Here is a 20,459-nt window from a genome sequence, read left to right as displayed (position 1 = left end):
ACTCTCCTCTCTGAGGCCCCGCCCCCGAGGCGGCCGTACGTCCACCCTCTCTCGCGCGCGCGGGGTGCGCGGGTGGGCTCGAGGCTGGAAGCGCGTCCGGCGGTGACGTGGTGGAGCTCCTGGACGCTAGCGATGGAGAGCGCGCTGGCGGTGCCGCGGCTGCCGCCGCACGACCCGGGGACACCGGCGCTGTCGGTGGTGGACATGCACACGGGCGGCGAGCCCTTGCGCATCGTGCTGGCGGGGTGTCCGGAAGTGGTCGGCCCCACACTACTGGCCAAGCGGCGCTACATGCGCCAGCACCTTGACCACCTGCGACGACGGCTCATGTTCGAGCCACGCGGGCACCGGGACATGTACGGGGCTGTGTTGGTGCCTAGCGAGTTGCCGGACGCGCACCTGGGCGTCCTGTTCCTGCATAACGAGGGCTACAGCTCCATGTGCGGCCACGCAGTGCTGGCGCTGGGCCGCTTCGCCGTCGACTTCGGGCTGGTCCCCGCGCCCCCGGCCGCTGCCCGCGAGGCCCGCGTCAACATCCACTGCCCGTGCGGGCTGGTGGCCGCCTTCGTGGAATGCGAGGGCGGCCGCAGTCGCGGCCCTGTGCGCTTCCACAGCGTCCCGGCCTTCGCGCTGGCCACAGGTAAACGGCGACACCCTCCCAGCTCCGGGACGCAACTAACACCACTAACCGCCTCTCTGGCCTGGAACCCACGCATAGCAATTAAAACACTCTCATGCCTTTGCAGTTAATAAAAAGGTAATTCCAAATCAAATGCGCGTCAGCCTTGCGGATTTGTGCGGTGTGTGCAATTCGATTATCCCGCAGATTTATTCATCTTGGTCTTGGGAGAGCCTTGAGTACAGAATTCCATATCTCCCTTACTCAGCGCCTCACTCCTCACTGTCAGGCATTCCTAGAGACTTCACAGTTGGGTAAGTCTCATAGGGTTAGAAAGAGCAAAGAACAGCCAATGTACCAGGGTTCATTGGCTCGTTAAGAATACACATATGAGACACATTATTACTCCCTGACAAGTTACTAAACCCTGTCTCCTTTTCCTCACCTGTACAAAGTGCCTTCCCCACTTCTTTGGAAAAGAAGTAACAACGAATGAATTAGGCAATTTACAAATCGGGAAGTTACAGATGTTGCTGCTCTTACTCTTTAAGAACAGGAACAGATGTTGCCTGGGGCCAAATCCTGACAACTCCTTAAAGCTATCTATGCAACCTTAATCAAATTACTAACCTCTCTGTGCCCATATTTTTTCATTTGTTATCTCATTGAGTTTTGGGTGAAGATTAAGAGTATGCAAGGTACTTAGCATTTAACAAAACATTTCTAGAGACAGAAGGCTGCAGAATATATAGGTTTGCTAGAGTTCTACAAGTGCTGAGCCTCTAAAAGGTTTTGGTGGGTTCCTTAGCACAGAGCCTAGTCATGTAAAACAGAGTGTATGTAACTATAACCCTTACAAAGAGGGAGATCTCTCCAAAATAGGCATGACTGGAAGTGAGCTGAGAGCTAATTTAGTCCATTCAGGAATAGGGTTATGGCTTCCTTTCCTTAAGTCTTCAGTGCATGCAAATCATTCTGTTAGATCTTAATCTTTCTTGAGGATTTGGATTCTAGATTAGCCTGATTATGGATGATACAGTAATAGCCCAGGCATGAGCAGGCATTTGCCAGTCTGAGCAGCCGCAGGCAGTTGAAACACACAGGTTGATGAAGAATTCCCCTGGGGGAAATTTATGCCATTTTGCCCTCTACAAGAGAATGGCATCACGTCCTAATTGGGAGGGCACTTGAGACAGACAGGTGGATGTTTAAGATTGTATCTCAAAAATCTCAGCAGTTTAAGTAGGTTGGCTATCCAGTTTCTCCCCAGGCAACCCCGGCACCAGATTAGAAGCACTCTAGAATTGTGGGAAATGACAGCTGGCAGCAAGATCACCATCATTCGGGGCTGGTTGGGGCAGGACAGCCAATCCATAAGCACAATAGCTCCCAAGAGCATCACTGTGTGACTATACAATTATCAGTGGGCACTAATGGTCACTTTGAGTCATTAAAAAAATATGCTAAATTCTCTACTTTGAAAAATACAAAAAGGGTAGACAGGGTTCAAGATCACTGCTCAGCCCCTCCCCATCTTGATGACCTTGTGAAAGGGATTCAATGCCTCAAAGTCATGATCTGCAAAATGAAGATGACCACAGTACCCACCTTAGAGGACCATTGAGTTCTTTTTCACTCCCTTCAGCTAAAATGAAAACTGGTTTTTTAAGTGCTAGAACAGTAGGTAGTCAATTAATATTTGTAGAATAAGTAAATAAATGAAACTGAGAGAACATGGTGATTAGCAAATGTAAACATCCCCTAATAGCCCTCTTCCCACTAGAAATTAACCTTTTGACCTTACTATCAACATTTATTACGTTCCTGATTTGTGCCAGGCACTCCCCACACATTATTACATGGAATTCACAAAACAATCCTCTCAGGGTGGAATAGCAATTCCATTTTACACACGAGGACACCAAAGCCACGCTTAGCTTTCCAGCCGTCCTTCATTTCCATCTACTTCCTCATTCTCTTTTCATTAAGTTTGACTTTTGTGTTGCACCAGCATCAAGATAAAAACAAAAAATTTTTCATTCGTGTTTGCTTTTAAGTTCCACAGGCATGTTTGATTATCAACTTGCTCTGTTTTGACACATTATGTGTTAAAAGGGGGTCTGTGGGCAGCCTGGAACTGAAGGCATACCAGTATCTTTGTATGACTCAGTGTGCAAACTAAGGAATATAATAAACATTGTATTTTTCACAATGTCTGATTTTGAGACCCTACTCTGCCTTGTTGGATTTGCCTAGCCTCATCCCTCCACGTGGTGTCCCCTTTCCTGCTGTATGTGTAGCAAAGTTTTCTTAGAAGAGCCAAGGCCTTGGAGAGGAGGGCCTTTTGGTCATCAGCCTGCACAACTAACCAGCGAAGCATAATCTACCCCTGTCCGTGTGGCTCCTGCCCCTGCTTCCCCTCCTTTTTGCTATCTCTATCACAACCTGTAGCCTCCCTGTATGCTGTGGGGAAGTCAACATAGGTCCTCTTGCACTGAGGACCTGCTGCCTCTTTTCTCACTCCAGAGGACACCGGGAGAAATATTTCCCCTTCAGAACACTGCTTTGCCAACAAACCTCTCTCCCCTGAGATCTTAGGTTTCCATAAAACCTGCTTTCTCCCCTGACATACGCCTCCCCCAAAGGCAGTGATCACCAAGCCGAATGAACTGGGGAGGAGGAAGAGAGGAAAATGCAAGAAGGGGTAAAACAGTTTGAGTATCTCCAAATATCATCCAGCTCCATTCCTTTGGAAATACCAGTTTAGGATTTCAAACAACTGACCTTCAGGTGAAATTTTGGGTATGCCAGGGGCTTAGAATACTCAAAAACTCTGACACAAAAAGATACTGTAAACATCAGCAGTGATTCTAAAATGGATTTATTCTGAGTATTTGCAGGATGCTTTCATGAGATGAAAATACATAGATTTTCATCATGAGATGAAAATACATAGATTTTCATCATGAGATGAAAATACATAGATTTTCATCATGAGATGAAAATACATAGATTTTCATCATGAGATGAAAATACATAGATTTTCATCATGAGATGAAAATATACAGAATAAGCATATATAACTTAAATAGAAAAATCTCTTTTTTTCATTTTGTTTTGACATTACAGTTGAATAAAGCCAGTTTGTGAATAGGATCCAAAATCCTATTTTAAACAATTTCTCATAGTATGAAAAGGGACCTACATTTTCCTTCATAGTTTTCACATGTTGATGTCCCAGAATTTCTGCTCTCTCTGCCTCTTTAAGGTTTCCTAGCAAAGATCCTCAGAGCAGTTATAAAGTAAGTGTACATGATTTAAGAAAAACATGGCACTAGATGTTCTAAAACTTATGCAAGCATTATCAAGTTAAAAATAGATGCACTTAATGATGCATAGGGGCACTTGTACCCCAATGTTTATAGCAGCACTTTCAACAACAGCCAAATTGTGGAAAGAGCCTAAATGTCCATCAACTGACGAATGGATAAAGAAGATGTGATTTATATATATAATAAAATACTACTTGGCAATGAAAAATAATGAAATCTGGCCATTTGTAGCAACATGGATGGAACTGGAGAGTATTATGCTAAGTGAAATAAGTCAGGCAGAGAAAGACAGATACCATATGTTTTCACTCATATGTGGATCCTGAGAAACTTAACAGAAGACCAGGGGGAGGAAGGGGGGGGGAAATGTTACAGAGAGGGAAGGAGGCAAACCATAAGAAGACTCTTAAAAACTGATGGGGGGCGGTGGAGAGGGGAAAGTGCATGATGGGCATTGAGGAGGGCACCTGTTGGGATGAGCACTGGGTGTTGTTTGGAAACCAATTTAACAATAAATTCTATATAAAAATAATAAATTAATTAATTAATTAATAAAAGACATAGAAAAAATAGATGCACTTAGCTAAAGGTCTAATATTTATCTGATGCTTATTTTGAAAATAAATTTTTGTTTCATTCCTTTTTATGATAGGAAAAAGCACCCCTCCACCAAAACACACATATTAAAAATGCTGTGAACTGTTCCTGCCAAAATACTAAAAAACAAACTTCTTTTCAAACACATTTTTTTTAGATCTCTTAGTGGATGTTCCTGGTCGTGGAAAGATGGTGGTAGACATTGCATATGGTGGGGCGTTTTATGCATTTGTTAGTGCTGAAAAGGTAGGACTTGATGTTTGTTCTGCAAAGACAAGGGACCTTGTGGATGCAGCAAGTGCAGTGACGGAAGCAGTCAAAGCTCAGGTCAGTACAAACACTGCTTACATAACAAATGCCTTCCTCTGTGGCACGGAGGGAGTATAAATTACGTCCCTATACAGAAAATTAAATATTTATATATTTAGGTTATTAGAAGTACTAAGAATAAGGTACTGGTTACAATCTTAGGCTCTCTAGCAAGACTATCTAGGAGTCCTAGTTTTGCCACTTGTGACTTTTGTAACCTTGAAAGAGTAACATAACCTTCCTGTCGTAAAAGGGGAATTATGAAATACCTGCTTCGTCGGGTGTTATAAGAATGAAGTAAGTTCGATACATGTAAAGGACTTAGAATAGTACCTACCTATAATATATGTTCAATAAATAACTTTATATACATACTAGTAAATTTGTGATTATTTACACATATAGAAAATGTATCAAATAGTATTTCACTAACTTGAAATGCATATGCTTTGCTATATGTGGTCATTCTGCAAAACTTGAAAATAATGTCAGTTATAGCTTACAAAATAGATTTCATTAAATCTGATCAGACATTCTTTTATTTCACAGAGAACAGTAATTCCTAATTAGTGAATTTCTCCCATATTGCTAAGAAGTTACCTAAATAACTACTCAAGTCAGTCTAGTTTTGGCTTGGGAAAACTATTCTGATAAAATCAGCTTAGATGATAAATAAGTCTAGGATATTCTTTCATTTCTAGCATAAGCCTGCCATTTTACATTTAAAATTGGGACCTGTAAAAAAATAAAATAAAATAAAATTGGGACCTATAAAACTCATATACAGTATTTGAATGTTTTAGCATATGAGAATTACTATTCTAAGGAAAAAAATAATTTGTGAAAAAGTGTCTAATATACGAATAATATTATGGGCCTATTTAACATACCTGAGACTTTAATAACATAATTTATAACTTAAGATGAAAATATATACTGTATTCCTGTTCTAAATTGTCATTTTTCCATGGCTGTCAATACTAGTATCTAGAATTATTTTCTCATAGCACCTTCTGAAGCTCTGAATTTATATCAATTTTCTTTTCACTAAGCAGATAGCTAATAGTTTGAGCTACAATTTGGCATAAAATAACTTCACCTTATTTTATTTATTTATTTTTTTTTTAAATTTTTTTTTCAACGTTTTTTATTTATTTTTGGGACAGAGAGAGACAGAGCATGAACGGGGGAGGGGCAGAGAGAGAGGGAGACACAGAATCGGAAACAGGCTCCAGGCTCCGAGCCATCAGCCCAGAGCCTGACGCGGGGCTCGAACTCACGGACCGCGTGATCGGGACCTGGCTGAAGTCCGACGCTTAACCGACTGCGCCATCCAGGCGCCCCGACTTCACCTTATTTTTTAATGAAATTAAGAGGAAAAGGCATCGTTTCCTCTTTTTTTTTTTTTTTTTTTTTTTGAGAGCTTGCACAGGAGAGGGGACGAGGTGGGGAGGTCGAGGGAGAGAGAGAATCCTAAGCAAGTTCCAGGCCCAGCGCAGAACTGGATGCGGGGCTCGATCTCACAACTATGAGATCATGACCTGAGACAAAATCATGAGTCAGGCACTTAACTGACTGAGCTACCCAGGCACCACCTATTTTTCTTAATAAAAGGAGTAATTTTGAACTTCTCATTAAAGCTTTAACTTCTCACCAAGGTGGCAAGGGGTGGCGTTTGAGGGACGAGGGATTCTAAGAAAAATAGGAGAGAATCACATATGAGATGACCAACCATAGCATCATCTGTTAGTGTTAAATCAGGCATCGGAGCTACTTTCTGAATTGTTGACCATTCACGCTGCTAATGCAGATTTAGGGAAAGGCCATTTTGGTGGGGGCTAAAGTTAATACAAATTCATCTTCATTTATTTTTTTTAAGTTTTTACTTAAATTCCTGTTAGTTAAAGCACAGTATAATATTCACTGTATTATAAAGCTGTATAAAGGTGTATTCATTCTTTTAACAAACATTTACCAAGAACTTACTGAGTCGGGACTATGCTATGCTAGATGCTAGAGATTCGAAGAAAGAACAAACCCACTTTTAAGGAGCGGGGGTCTAGTGGGGGGAGCATACCCGTGAATAGTGTGATGTAATGGTGCTACAGGTTTGAAATCTAATAGGCATTAGAGAAACCAAGGAAAAGTTCAACTAGACCTCCTAAGAACAGAAAGCATTGCATGTTCGGGCCTGACCATCCTTTACCACTCAGGCGCCTGCTTCTCTGTGTATCTGCTGCTTCTTATAATACCAACTGACTTCATCCTTTACAGTAGATCTGTTTTCTCATCCAACCATTTCTCTTACCTAATAGCTTCTGCATTGTTACGTTTGCTTGCTCGTGACCTCTCTTCCAGGTCCTTGTCTCTGCCCATGGTAATAACTTCAGCTCTAGCTGTTTATTGTCTGATATTTCTACATTATCCCCTTCAAACTCCTGAGAGTGAGCCTATGACTGACTGCCTTAGCTCCTCCTGTTTGAGCAAACACGGCCAGTCTATGGATTAACCATCCTGGGGTCAGTATTTCAAAGAGAGTAGCATTTGGAGTGTGTGTGTATAAATAGAACTGTTCCTTTAGTAGAGGCTATCTGCAGCACAAATTCCTTAGAAAGGACTCAAAGAATGATAAGAACCGTAACTTCCAATAAAACTATTTGTATTCATCTAGACAAAGATATCATTTACTGCCCTGACCCAAAAAGTATTTTAAAAATGACAGATTGAAAAGTTATGCCTAAGAGTGCCCCATCTACATTACTTATTAAGATAAATTTGAATCAAAATATTTATTTTACATGTAATTTTACATGACAATTTTACATGATAATTTTTTGTTGTTGTTATTTTCAGTTTAAAATTAATCATCCTGAGAGTGAAGACCTTTCCTTTCTGTATGGAACTATATTAACAGATGGAAAAGACACTTACAGTGAGGAACCAACCACCAACATCTGTGTGTTTGCAGATGAACAGGTATTAAAACTGTAATGTTTGGCACAAAAGCCAGATTGTGTGGAACTGGAACACCGTGAACGCTCTTATCTTCATTTACTCTGAAACAGGTTGACAGAAGTCCTACTGGATCAGGAGTGACAGCTCGAATTGCCTTACAGTATCACAAAGGGCTTCTAGAACTGAACCAGACCAGAGCCTTTAAAAGTAGTGCAACTGGCTCAGTATTCACAGGGAAGGCTGTCAGGGTAAGTAACACCCTTGGCTTCTTATTTGTAAGTGTGTGACCTTTGAAACTGAAGAGGCCTGAGTTCCCTGTTAGGGAAGTTTCTTCACTCAGCTCTCAGAAAAAAATTTTAGGGGCACCTGGGTGGCTCAGTCGGTTAAGTGTCCACCTTCGGCTCAGGTCATGGTCTCGCAGTTCATGACTTCAGGCCCCATATTGGGGTCTCTGCTGTCAGCGTGGAGAACCTGTTTAGATCCTCTGTCTCCCTCTCTCTGCCCCTCCCCTGCTCGTGCTCTGTCTCAAAAATAAACACACATTAAAAAAAATTTTTTTTTTTAAATCAGGCCTATAAAAACTTCTGTTCAGGGGCGCCTGGGTGGCTCAGTCAGTTAAGCGTCCGACTTCAGCTCAGGTCACGATCTCACGGTCCGTGAGTTCGAGCCCCGCGTCGGGCTCTGGGCCGATGGCTCAGAGCCTGGAGTCTGCTTCTGATTCTGTGTCTCCCTCTCTCTCTCTGCCTCTCCCCTGTTCATGCTCTGTCTCTCTCTGTCTCAAAAATAAATAAACGTTAAAAAAAATAAAATAAAAAAAAAAAACAAACAACTTCTGTTCAGCTAGGATATTGGTTCTCAAAGTGTGGTTTGGAATCCCTAGGGGCCCCCAAGTTCCTTCCTAAGGGTCCACAAGGTCAAAACTTAGCATGCATTAATACAAAGACATTATTTGCTTTTCACTTTCATTGCCCCACGGGTGTATAGTGGAGCTCTCCAGAGGCCATATGATGGGTGACATCCCAGCTGACTGAATGCAAAAGCAGACATGCACATTGTCTTCAAGTCTATAGCTAATTTCACTATATGTTAATTTCCACGCTAAGCAGTTTATACGTACCATCTCATTTAATCCTCATGAGAATCTTGGCAAGTCAGTACTGTTATTATCCTTTTTAAACAGATGATAAAACAGAGGATTCGAGAGGTTAGGTAATTTGCCAGAGGTCAAACAGTTAACGGATATCAGAGCCAGACTCTGTGGACCTCTCTGTGTAGACTGTGCACTGTTAAGCACTACTGTATTGCTATTGGACAAAGCAAATTTTTAATGAGGCTTTTATTATAGCAGCTTTATAAAAAGATAATGAAACTACTGTGTCCTAATCTAATGATTGACATCTTATCATAAGAGTTAGTTATTCTCATGTTTAAAAATTAAGAAATAATAAAGATACTCGGTAGTTAACATTTGGAGTTCTTTCTTTATAGTTAGTAATCATACTTGGCAGGATATCTTCACTCACACCACATGCCTTCCCTCTCTGTCTGGGCTCTTCCAAGCTCTTAGGATGGTGCCTTCTCAGTCTCTTTCCCTGCCTCAGCTTCCTCTGCTCCCCAGCATGTCATCCTTAGTTTCCTTTTCATCTCATCTGCATTTTGATGCCACTGGGTAATTTTACCCACTTTGGAGGCCTCAACTCCCAACCACCCCACTGATGACCATTCCTGAACCTTCATCCCTCCCATGCCCACCGTGTGCCTGCCTCTCTCCTGAGTCTAACACTCATATTCCCAACTGTCCACCAAACTCATATGGAAATGACAGTCCCAGAGATATGTCATCTTGTCAAAAAGTTCTTCCTTCCTTCCTAAATGTGCTCTTCCTGTCTCATTCCGTCTTGGTTAATGGGGGTATCTGCTTCACTTCCAAGTAGGAACTACACTCGTGTTTAACTCATGCATACTCCTCACCTCCCATTTGTGAGTCCTCATGCCCGCCAGTTACACCTGCAAAGTATCTGTTATGTTCTTCTCCAGCCTCCCTAAAAACTACCCTAGTGACTCTAGAGTCCATCAATGAATGAAGGTTACTCTGAAGAGGTTTCTAGGTTTCTAATTGCTTTCCTCTCTGATTTGTTTCCATTTTACAGGTTAATTTCTCTAAAACACAAATCTGATCATGTCTCTCTCCTTAAAAACCTTCTATGACCTACAAGATGAACCTTAGGTTTTCTTTAAAATGATAAAAGTCAAGAATGTGACTTTTAGGCCAGACACAACATAAGTGCAGTATTTTGATATTATACTCCTTTCATCTTTTCTCAGGAAGCAAAATGTGGGGATTTTAAAGCTGTTATAGTGGAAGTATCTGGGCAAGCCCATTATACAGGTACAGCAAGTTTTATAGTGGAAAATGATGACCCACTGAGGGATGGATTCCTTCTCAAGTGACTTCTGTGACTTTTCAGCACTCTTTCTGAATTATATGGAAAATGATATCCACATTGTACATGTAAGCCAAGTCCCACTCATTCTAAAATAGTATTTCTGTGACTAAATGTAATCATTATACCTCATATTTGCACATGTCATTGGTATAAATGTCACCTTTGTCAGCTTACAAAATCCTGAAAATTCAGAATGTTTTTCTAGTCATTAACCTACCAGGTAAAATTAATACCTTAGTCCTTATTAGTCTTAAAATGTTATTCTCTGCTAGTTACTACAGTATGTTTTAGATGCTCGTTGGATAACAATAGCTTGAATTGTAGCCCTCATAACAATGCCTCTTACAAGTTCATTGTTTTAGTCTTCCAGTTTTTGAGTAAAATAACATCCTGTCTCCGAGCAGGATGTAAGGGAGGTGGATTATTATTAGGTACTCAACACTTAGCACACATAGCCTGGGGAGGATTGGGATGGGTCAGCTTCTTCGAGCAGATGTTATAGTTGCTGCCAGGATGTTTTCTCTGCTGCAAAGGCCTGCTCCTACCGCGAGGTGGCTGAAGTGCCATAAGCTGATGTGAGAAGACCAATAATCAGACTTGTGCTGTATCGTTAAGGTTCTTATAAAAGGGGTTGTTTACTGCATTATAAACACAGTGGAAATCAATGAATCATTTCATACTCTACCAATTAAATGCCAGGTAGATTTAAAACCTGAAAGAAATGTTAACTATTAATTCTTGCTAGTTACTTGTCTGTGAGCCTGTTAAAAATAAAATTTGATCATTTTCAGTCACTATAAAATGAAGTATGAAAGACTTATTCAATACGTGATGCTCTCAACATTCAGTAGAGTCCTGTGAGATAAGCAATAGTATATATATTTTTTTTTTCTGAGCATACAGAAACTGAAGTGATTACTTTTAAGTGGTTTGTCATCAGGTTAAGTCTGTGATTGAATTACTTGACCAAAATGAAGGCTTCATAGCTTTATAACTTTATAGTTAATTTTCTTAGCTTCCCTATTATACAAAAACTAATGTTTTCTACTCATCTCCTATAAAATTCTGTGGTAAAAGAATCACTTACCTTCAAAACATGACATCATCTGGGGTGCCTGGGTGGCTCAGTTGGTTAAGCGGCCGACTTCGGCTCAGGTCATGATCTTACGGTCCGTGAGTTCAAGCCCTGCATCGGGCTCTGTGCTGACAGCCCGGAGCCTGGAGCCTGTTTCAGATTCTGTGTCTCCCTCTCTCTGACCCTCCCCCGTTTATGCTCTGTCTCTCTCTGTCTCAAAAATAAATAAACGTTAAAAAAAAAAAAATTAAAGAACATGACACCATCACTAGCTTACTATGACCAAGAAATTTTCTACACATTAAAGAGATTAGCTGTACTTTCTTTTTAAAATGAAAATATAACTACTATTCTCTCTCCAAATTTCACAAGTCACATTAACTTGAAAAAGATACATACATTGTTTAAAAGTTATACCTTACAGCATTTCGTAATGTGCCACACCCGTATCCTCTAATGAAGTACAGCATGAAATGCGTATTGTCCTATAGCTACCAAGAGTGGGGAGTATTTTATCAATGACATTGTTTAAATTGTCAGCACTTGGTGATGACAAAAAGCAGACTGACTTTAGTGGATTTTATTATTGTTTAAAAATTATCAGGGCACCTGGGTGGCTCAGTTAAGCATCTGACTCATGATTTTGACTCAGATCATGATCTCATGGTCATGAGACTGAGCCCTGCATCGGGCTCCATGCTGAGTGTGAAGCCTAAGATTCTCTCTCCCCCTCTCTCTCTACTCCTCACCCTCGCGCTCTCTGTTTAAAATTTTTTAATGTTTATTTTTGAGAAAGAGAGACAGAGCACGAGTGGGGGAGGGGCAGAGGAGGGAGACACAGAATCCAAAGCAGGCTCCAGGCTCTGAGCTGTCAACACAGAGCCTGATGCACACAAACCGTGAGATCATGACCTGAGCTGAAGTCGGGCACGTAGCCTACCGAACCACCTACGTGCCCCACTCCCTCTCTTTCTAAAAAAAATAAAAAATAAAATTCTCTACAGACAAAGCACACTCCCTTATCAAGTGCATCATGATGGACCACTCCCTCTGCCCCACCCATGGAATACCACTGTTTCTATCACATGAATATACCTATGGTCCTCAAGGATAGTTCAACTTGCAATTTTTCGTTTACGATGGTGGGAAAATGATACACATTCAGAAGAAACCGGACTTTGAATTTGCATCTTTTCCTGGGCCCCATATATGTGGCACCACACTCTCGTGTGACGCTGAGTGGCCGAAGTGAGCCACAGCCACAGTGAGTCAGCCGTGCAGTCATGAGGGTCAACAGTGGAACACTGACAAACATTCTGTACCCACACTGCCATTCTGGTTTTCACTTTCAGTACATCATTCAATACACTACATGATATAGTCAACACTTGATTATAGAATAAGTTTTGTGATTTGGCACACAGTAGGCTAGTGTAAGTGTTCTGGGCATGTGAAAGTTAGGCAAGGCTAAGCTCTGATTTTCGGTGGGTTAGGTGTATTAAATGCATTTTGACTTATGGTATTGCCACTCATGATGGGTTTATTGGGATGTAACCCTATTGTAAGTAGAAGATCTGTATATGAGGGAAATACAAGCCAGACATGTTAAATAACTCCTGTAAGGCCACACTAAAGGCTGGGAATCTAGGACTTCTGACTCCAAGCCGAGTATTTCCCTCCTATACTTCCTCCATTTCTAAGATAATACAGCCAGAATTTGCTCTGGAATAGAGGACGTTAATAAAATGTTATATTTCTTGAACATTAAAAAATAGTGCCTATATCTTCCTAAATTCGATTCCAAGCCACAGTCTAAACCTTGAAGTAATATTTATCCCTTCTGCACTTCACTGTCTCTCTTCGAGTCAACACTAGGGAAATTAACTGCCCCCTCCCACACCTCCATGTATCTAACCAGTCACAAGCCCCACTGAGTCTAACTTCTATATATGCCTACAATTATCCTTTCCCACCGTTGGTAAGGGTCTTGGAACCTCCCTCAAGCAACCACCTTTCCCTCACTGATCTCATAGCTCTAAGTACTTAAATATGCTCATCATAAACAAAATGAAACAAACATCCTTTGTCTGCCTTACCTCTCTAGCTTGCCATGACCCCTGTTTCCTTATCTTTGTAGTCAAATTCCTAAATTCCTGATTCTGTGCACATTGGTTACATTGTCTCGTCATCCATTTGTTATTTGACTGTTGCCATCTGGTTTTCACTTCATTATTCACTGGAAATTATCCTTGATCTAACTGTTAAGTCTAACAGTCACCCGAGGGTTTATGCAACCCGTGGCAGATACCCATCCTTGCTCCTGGCAGGCAAGTGTGGTACATTGTAGAGCGAGAACCTCCATTCCCCTGGTGCTGAGTCAGCCACAGAGCCACTCACTGAAGTTCTCAAGGTCACTAAGTTAGTACCCAGTCCTCATTAGTACCCACCCTAACCCTAACCCTAACCCCTAACCCTAACCATAGCCCCACCAGGTGTTGCAATTGCGTGGGCCCAGGTCCATCTTCTCTTCACCATGAAATTGCACTGAGTTTTGCTCCAAGTCCTCTAGACTCCATAAGAATTGGGACATCCTTCTCTTTAACTCTTAAAATCCCCAAATTCCATAACATCCCTCCTTAGAACCATGTTTCTCATACTTCAAGGTGGGTATGAATTACCTGGGGATCTTAAGTTGCAGATTCTCATTAGGCAGGCGTGGGGCAGTTCTAGCAAGCTCCCAGGTGAGGCTGATGCTACGGTAGTTGAGTAACAAAACTGTTTCACCGACCTATTTAATTACCCATTTGGGTCCAGGCTTTACAAGTTTGAGCCTCCCCTACCTGCCAACTTCTCCTTTTAGCTCTAAAATACAAAAGAGGTCTGTTAGCTCCCCACCTAGCGGTAACCTCATGGTCACAGCAGCTTTCCTGAGAAGAAGCTGAGAAGATTACCTTGTTTTGAAAAGCAAATCAAAATGAAAACCACAAGCCCGAGACTTCTGACTTCTCAACTGGCCAGTATGCCTCATTTAGATATTTCGCTCACCTGCCTGGCCTTTCGCCCTTTCCCTGCTTCTTAATTTTTTCTACTCCCTAGCATTCCACCCATGGCTCCTTTCTCTCTTCACTCAACACCCTGTCCATAGTCATCACATTCATGCCTGTGGTTTTGTCTCTTGTAGAGAGAGGCTGACAACTTCCAAATCTCTAAATCCTCAGGTCCAGAGCCATACCACTACCTGATGGACAAGTCAGATTCCTCTGCCCCCTATAATGTGCCCCTCCTCCTGTGTTCTCCACCTTAATTAATGGTACCACCATCCATCGAGCCACAAACTTGCAATTTATCCTTGGCTCCTGTCACGCCATTCTGTCCTGTCTGGTGATGCTCTGGGGGTGGATGTGGGTGGATTCGGCTGGCATCATTCCCTCCCCTTTGCTTTATCAGCAACACTCACCTTTTCCTGTGGAAAACTATCCATCCCCTGCATTGTAGCCTTGCTTGGACTTCCAGGCAGAGGGTACACCGTCAGACTTTCTCTCCCTGGACCTGAGATCTTGAGAGAAATGACATAAAGTCTGAAACATGGCTGAAGTGGACTTATTCCAGTAGTGATTACCCTCAATTAGTTTCTGCACCTCTACCTGCTATCTCTGCCCTGACTTCCCTTAGATTATCCTTTTATAATTTGAACTCCCCCTATCCTTTCAATAAACCCCTTTTTTGCTTAGGGGAGACAATGCTCTGTTTGTATTGTTTACATCCAAAGACCCTACCTCCTTAAAATCTCTTCACCCTCTCCACTATGCCTTTATTCAGACCCTATTCATTTCTCCCCTGGGAGAATGCCTTTTCTTACAATGCCTCTTCTTAACTGGTCTCCTGGTTGCCAAATTCTCCTACGGTCACTCAAAAATAGGTTTTGTGTATCTAACAATTTTCCAAAGTGCTAAGTGTTAGGGATCTAATAACACGCCAAACAAGGTTCGAGTCTTCACAAAGCCGGCAGCCTACAGCGAGAGGCAGGTAGTGATTAATCACAACAATATAATTATAGACAGTGCTGATATGCTTCAAGCCAAGGAAGGCTTCCCCCGGAGAGATGAGGTTAACATGCGCATGGAGACGGGGATGTGAGGGCATTGGGGGAAGGCGAGGGAACGGGCTTTCTAGACAGAGGGGATAGCAAGTGCAGATGACCTAAGAAGAGAGGTTCAAGAAGGTCGCAAAAGGCCAGTGTGACTAGACTGGAGCGACAAAAAGGAAAGTGGCCCCAAATGAGACCAGAAAGGGAGCAGATGTCAACTCATGCAGGGCCTTGTAGGAAACATTAAGGATTGGGGTCCTTATCCTAAATTAAAAGGAGAAAGCCGTAGAGGGGTTTACATCAGTGAATGGCATGATCAAATTTATTTTGTTTAAAAAGGCATCCGGTCTGCAGTGTAGTGTAGGGGCTGGACGTGCGGAGACCAGAGCGGTGGGTGGCCGAGGTAGCTCAAAGAAGAGAGAACGAAAGCTGAGATTCAGGTGGAGGAGGAAGTGATGGAGGAAGTGAATGGAAACAAAGACACTTAACAAGTAAAATCCCTAGGTCTTGGGGGTCAATTGTACATGGGCTGGTGGTGAGGAAGAGGGATTAGCCTAGAATCCTAAATTTCCAGTTTGTAAGCTACATGGGAGGTAGTGCCATTTTCTGAGACACAGAATAGAGAGGACCAAGGGATTTTAGGAAAAGTAGGAGGAAGACCATGAAGTCCACTTGGGTCACGCGGAGTTTGAGGTGCTTTGGCACATCAAGGGGAGATGCCAAATAACTAGATACGGGGCTGGAGGCTAGAGATTCAGCGTGGATTATGAACATTGGGCTTTCAAAGCTCTGGGTGTGGTGAGAGGAGGAAGTGCAGAGCTGCTGAGGACTGGGCCCCGATGGACTCTAGCATTTAGACCAGATGATGGGGGTGAACGGGAGAGGCCACTGAGGCAACCGAGGGAGGAGGAAAACCAGGAGCGTGTGAGGTCATTCTTGTCTTTCTGAACATACCTGACCCTGGCCTACCCTTCAATGGCGAGTGCCGTTACCCCATCTCCCCCTGATGAAGTTCAATCTCTGTAACATGGCATGCGATGCCTTCATAAGAGGGTTCCAGTCAACTTTTATCATTTATCATTTTATCATTTATTTCTCTCTCCACTCCCTACCCTCAGTCACCAGTACCCAAGAGTCAAGTAACATATGCACTTATCTCCAGACTTTACACATGAATTTCAAAGGTCCTTCCCTGTCTTCTCATTTTGGAGAGTCCGATGTCACTGCTCGTGTGAAGTCTTCATCAGCTACCCTAGGAATAATCACCTCCATAGAATTTCATTATATTTTTTAACAACACGTACAATACTGTAATATATTTGGGTTTGCCTAAAACTGTAAGGTTCTTTGGGCTGAGATCCTGATTTGTTGTTTCTGAAAACCTAGCACAGAGAAGATTTGCTAAATAAACTACTATATAGCTTTGTCTTAATTCAGTGGTTCTCAGTTGTGGTCATCCCCCCCCCAACCCCCCCAGGGACATTTTTAATTGTCACTACTGGCATGTTGTGGGCAGAGGCTAGAGTTACTGTTAAACATCCTATAATGAGTTCCTATAATGCATTTGTTTACCACCTTAAATAAACTTCTATTTATACTGTAAATTTCCAGTAAGATATTTTTCCTCATTGAAATAAGCATCCGAAGCACTAATATCATTGATTCCAAGATCTGCAAGTGCACTGGTCATTCTTTAGAGCAGTGTTTCTCAACTGTGCGTCAGAATCACTCGCAGGGCATATGGCCGGGCCCCACCTCCAGAGTTCAGATTCAGTATACTGGGGGCAGAGCCTGGGAATCTGCATTTCTGACAAGGTCCCAGGTGGGGCTAATGCAGCGGGTCTAGGGTCCACACTTTGCAAACCATGGTTTTAGAGAACCTAAGGGTTTATCACATTTTCCCCCATTAGAGGCCATGCCCAGAAACTTGAGATGCAGCTTCCCTGGGCAGGCAGGACCTTTCAGTTCTCCATCTCCCAGCCACAAACCTGGAGCTGCGACAGCGGTGACTCCCTGGCTGGTAGCACTTTCTACACACCACATTCCAGAGAACTGAGGAAGGCTGCCAAGAGGGCAAGGAACTCATTGCTCTCTACTCTCCACCCAACGCTGCCACACACGTGTGAACCACTTATGGTCCTGAGGTCTGCGCCCTTGAAAACAAGATGGCCTGCTGTCTCCGAGATCCATATTCTAGCTCCTCACAGCACCTATATCAGAATTACCTGTGGCTGTAGATTCACAGGCCCATCCTCAATAATTCTGGGAGTCATCCATAAACATGCGTTTTAATAAGCTCACTACCTCAGTGGTTCTCAAAGTGTGTTCCCCAAACCAGCAACATCATCACTACCTATTAACTTGTTGGAAATGCAAATTCTGGGACCGGACCCCACACCTACGGAATCTGAAACCGGGGTTGGGTCCGGTCACTTGCGTTTTAATGAGCCCTCTAGGTGATTCTGTTGCATGTTCAAGTTTGAGAACACCCTGGTTCACATTATTCGGCCCCTGAGGCTTAAGATCTCCGGATCTGGACCGTTTTTCACCTTAGGTTCTAGGTCCCTTACTTGCATGTGCCAAAAACATCAACAGGAAGCAGAGTGTCCCCGGCAAAGGCCTTCCTGTAGGACACTTGTATCCGACAAGAGAGTTCAAGAGTGAACCCTTGTTGAATTTGGCCATTTATATGAGGGCCCGTCCCGCTTCACCTGGCCCTCGTATAAATGAAGTCCCTTGGGGGTGGGGGTCAACCTGGCCCCCGCTGAAGCCCAGACTCCCTGGCCGGTTAACCTCGTGGAGGAGTGATGTTGTGGGCCGGCTCTTCGGAGGGTGCTTGGTCGGCGTCCCGCCCCGCGCTCCTGCGTAAACACCGTTCCCTCGGCAACGCCTAGAACCCACGTCAAAGGATCGGCCGGGTACGGGGCGACGGGTACGGGGCGACCGCCACCCCTCCCGCCGACCCGACTCCCGGCAGAGGCCTCTGGCCCCAGCCCGAGCCACCCCCCCCCCCGGGCTTGCGGCCGCCTCCCCCCGTAAGGGATGAACACAGCCGCGGCCGCCTCGGGGCCCCATGGAGGAGCAGCCGCCGCCGCCGCCGCCGGTCCGCCCGCCAGCGAGAATGACCTTGTTGGGCAGCCCACACCCCGGAGCCCCCTCCGCGGCCGGCGCACCTGGAGGGACTTCCTCCGCGGCCACCGCGGCGGCCGTGCTCTCCTTCAGCACCGTGGCGACCGCGGCGGCCGCGGCGCTGGGGAACCAGAGCGACGGGAACGGGGGCGACAGCACTGGCGCCTCGGCTGGCGGCGGCCTCGGCGGGCCCCGGGCGGCGGGGGCGGCGGGGAGGCCGCCGCCGGGCCCCGAGGCGGCGCCGCTGCTGTCGCACGGCGCGGCGGTGGCAGCCCAGGCGCTCGTGCTCCTGCTCATCTTCCTGCTGTCTAGCCTGGGCAACTGCGCGGTGATGGGGGTGATCGTGAAACACCGGCAGCTCCGCACCGTCACCAACGCCTTCATCCTGTCTCTGTCCCTGTCGGACCTGCTCACGGCGCTGCTCTGTCTGCCTGCCGCCTTCCTGGACCTGTTCACGCCGCCAGGGGGCTCGGTCCCCGCCGCCGCCCCCGTCGCCCCCGCCGCGGGGCCCTGGCGCGGCTTCTGCGCCGCCAGCCGCTTCTTCAGCTCGTGCTTCGGCATCGTGTCGACGCTCAGCGTGGCCCTCATCTCGCTGGACCGCTACTGCGCCATCGTGCGGCCGCCGCGGGAGAAGATCGGTCGCCGCCGCGCGCTGCAGCTGCTGGCGGGCGCCTGGCTGGCGGCCCTGGGCTTCTCCTTGCCCTGGGAGCTGCTCCGCTCGCCCCGGGAGCCCCCGGCGGCCCAGAGCTTCCACGGCTGCCTGTACCGGACGTCCCCGGACCCCGCGCAGCTGGGCGCGGCTTACAGCGTGGGGCTGGTGGTGGCCTGCTACCTGCTGCCCTTCCTGCTCATGTGCTTCTGCCACTACCACATCTGCAAGACGGTGCGCCTGTCCGACGTGCGCGTGCGGCCCCTGACCACGTACGCGCGCGTGCTGCGCTTTTTCAGCGAGGTGCGCACGGCCACCACCGTGCTTATCATGATCGTCTTCGTCATCTGCTGCTGGGGGCCCTACTGCTTCCTGGTGCTGCTGGCTGCGGCCCGGCAGGCCCAGGCCGCGCAAGCCCCCTCGCTCCTCAATGTGGTGGCTGTCTGGCTGACCTGGGCCAATGGGGCCATCAACCCTGTCATCTACGCCATTCGCAACCCCAACATTTCGATGCTCCTGGGGCGCAACCGGGAAGAGGGCTACCGGACTAGGAACGTGGACGCTTTCCTGCCCAACCAGGGCCCCGGTCTGCAGGCCAGAAGCCGCAATCGCCTTCGAAACCGCTACGCCAACCGGCTGGGAGCCTTCAGCAGGATGTCCTCTTCCAACCCGTCCAGCGGGATGGGAGGGGACGTGGCCATGTGGGCTCGAAAAAACCCAGTTGTGCTTTTCTGCAGGGAGGGGCCCCTAGAACCAGTGACAGCAGCGGTCAAACAGCCTAAGTCTGAAGCTGGGGACACCAGCCTCTAAGAAAGGTTGGGATTCACAGCTTGTAAAGGCAAATTTTCAGCTGTACCGTTTGATGATACGGGATTCTGGGGGAGAATCGTGTATTTCATAAAGCCAAACATTTAAAAAAGAGAACGAGGGGGAGGCTTACCCCTTCCCCCAAACAACATACAAGACAATGTGCCCTTCTTCAAAAGTGCCAAGTGTAAAATGCAAAAATTAAAATATTAAACCACACAACCAAGCATTGTGAACTGTAAGTGCCAAAAATGAGAAAAATAACATTCACAATTACTGAAAAGCTCATATTATAGGAATCACACTGTGAAACAAACAAAATCACTGAATGCAACCAGGATTTGTTCAAATACAGAGAGTTTCAGGAAAGGATGGAGACTTTCAGAATCACTTGAAGGCTCCCCTAAATCACCAGAATTCACCAAAGTTGAGATTTTTAGACCTTGCACCTCT

At 45.1% G+C, this 20,459-nt stretch overlaps 2 protein-coding genes across 2 annotated transcripts; both read left to right on the top strand.

The window, feature by feature from the left end:
• The first annotated feature begins 38 nt into the window (after positions 1-38).
• L3HYPDH (trans-L-3-hydroxyproline dehydratase) lies at positions 39-11,177 on the top strand. The gene is made up of 5 exons (XM_007095232.2): positions 39-640; positions 4,706-4,875; positions 7,711-7,833; positions 7,923-8,060; positions 10,138-11,177. Exons 1-5 carry the CDS (start codon positions 133-135, stop codon positions 10,261-10,263), a joined length of 1,065 nt encoding a protein of 354 aa, XP_007095294.2. The 5' UTR covers positions 39-132; the 3' UTR covers positions 10,264-11,177.
• A 7,148-nt stretch (positions 11,178-18,325) lies between these two features.
• GPR135 (G protein-coupled receptor 135) lies at positions 18,326-20,232 on the top strand. Its single transcript, XM_042987760.1, has one exon. The coding sequence runs from the start codon at positions 18,495-18,497 to the stop codon at positions 20,007-20,009; it is 1,515 nt and encodes a 504-aa protein (XP_042843694.1). The 5' UTR covers positions 18,326-18,494; the 3' UTR covers positions 20,010-20,232.
• Positions 20,233-20,459: the final 227 nt, after the last annotated feature.

The sequence above is a fragment of the Panthera tigris genome, chromosome B3, assembly GCF_018350195.1.
Source record: "Panthera tigris isolate Pti1 chromosome B3, P.tigris_Pti1_mat1.1, whole genome shotgun sequence".
NCBI classification, from domain to species: Eukaryota; Metazoa; Chordata; class Mammalia; order Carnivora; family Felidae; genus Panthera; species Panthera tigris.
Note: the sequence above shows the minus strand (reverse complement) of the source record. Positions and strands in the feature narration are given on the sequence as shown.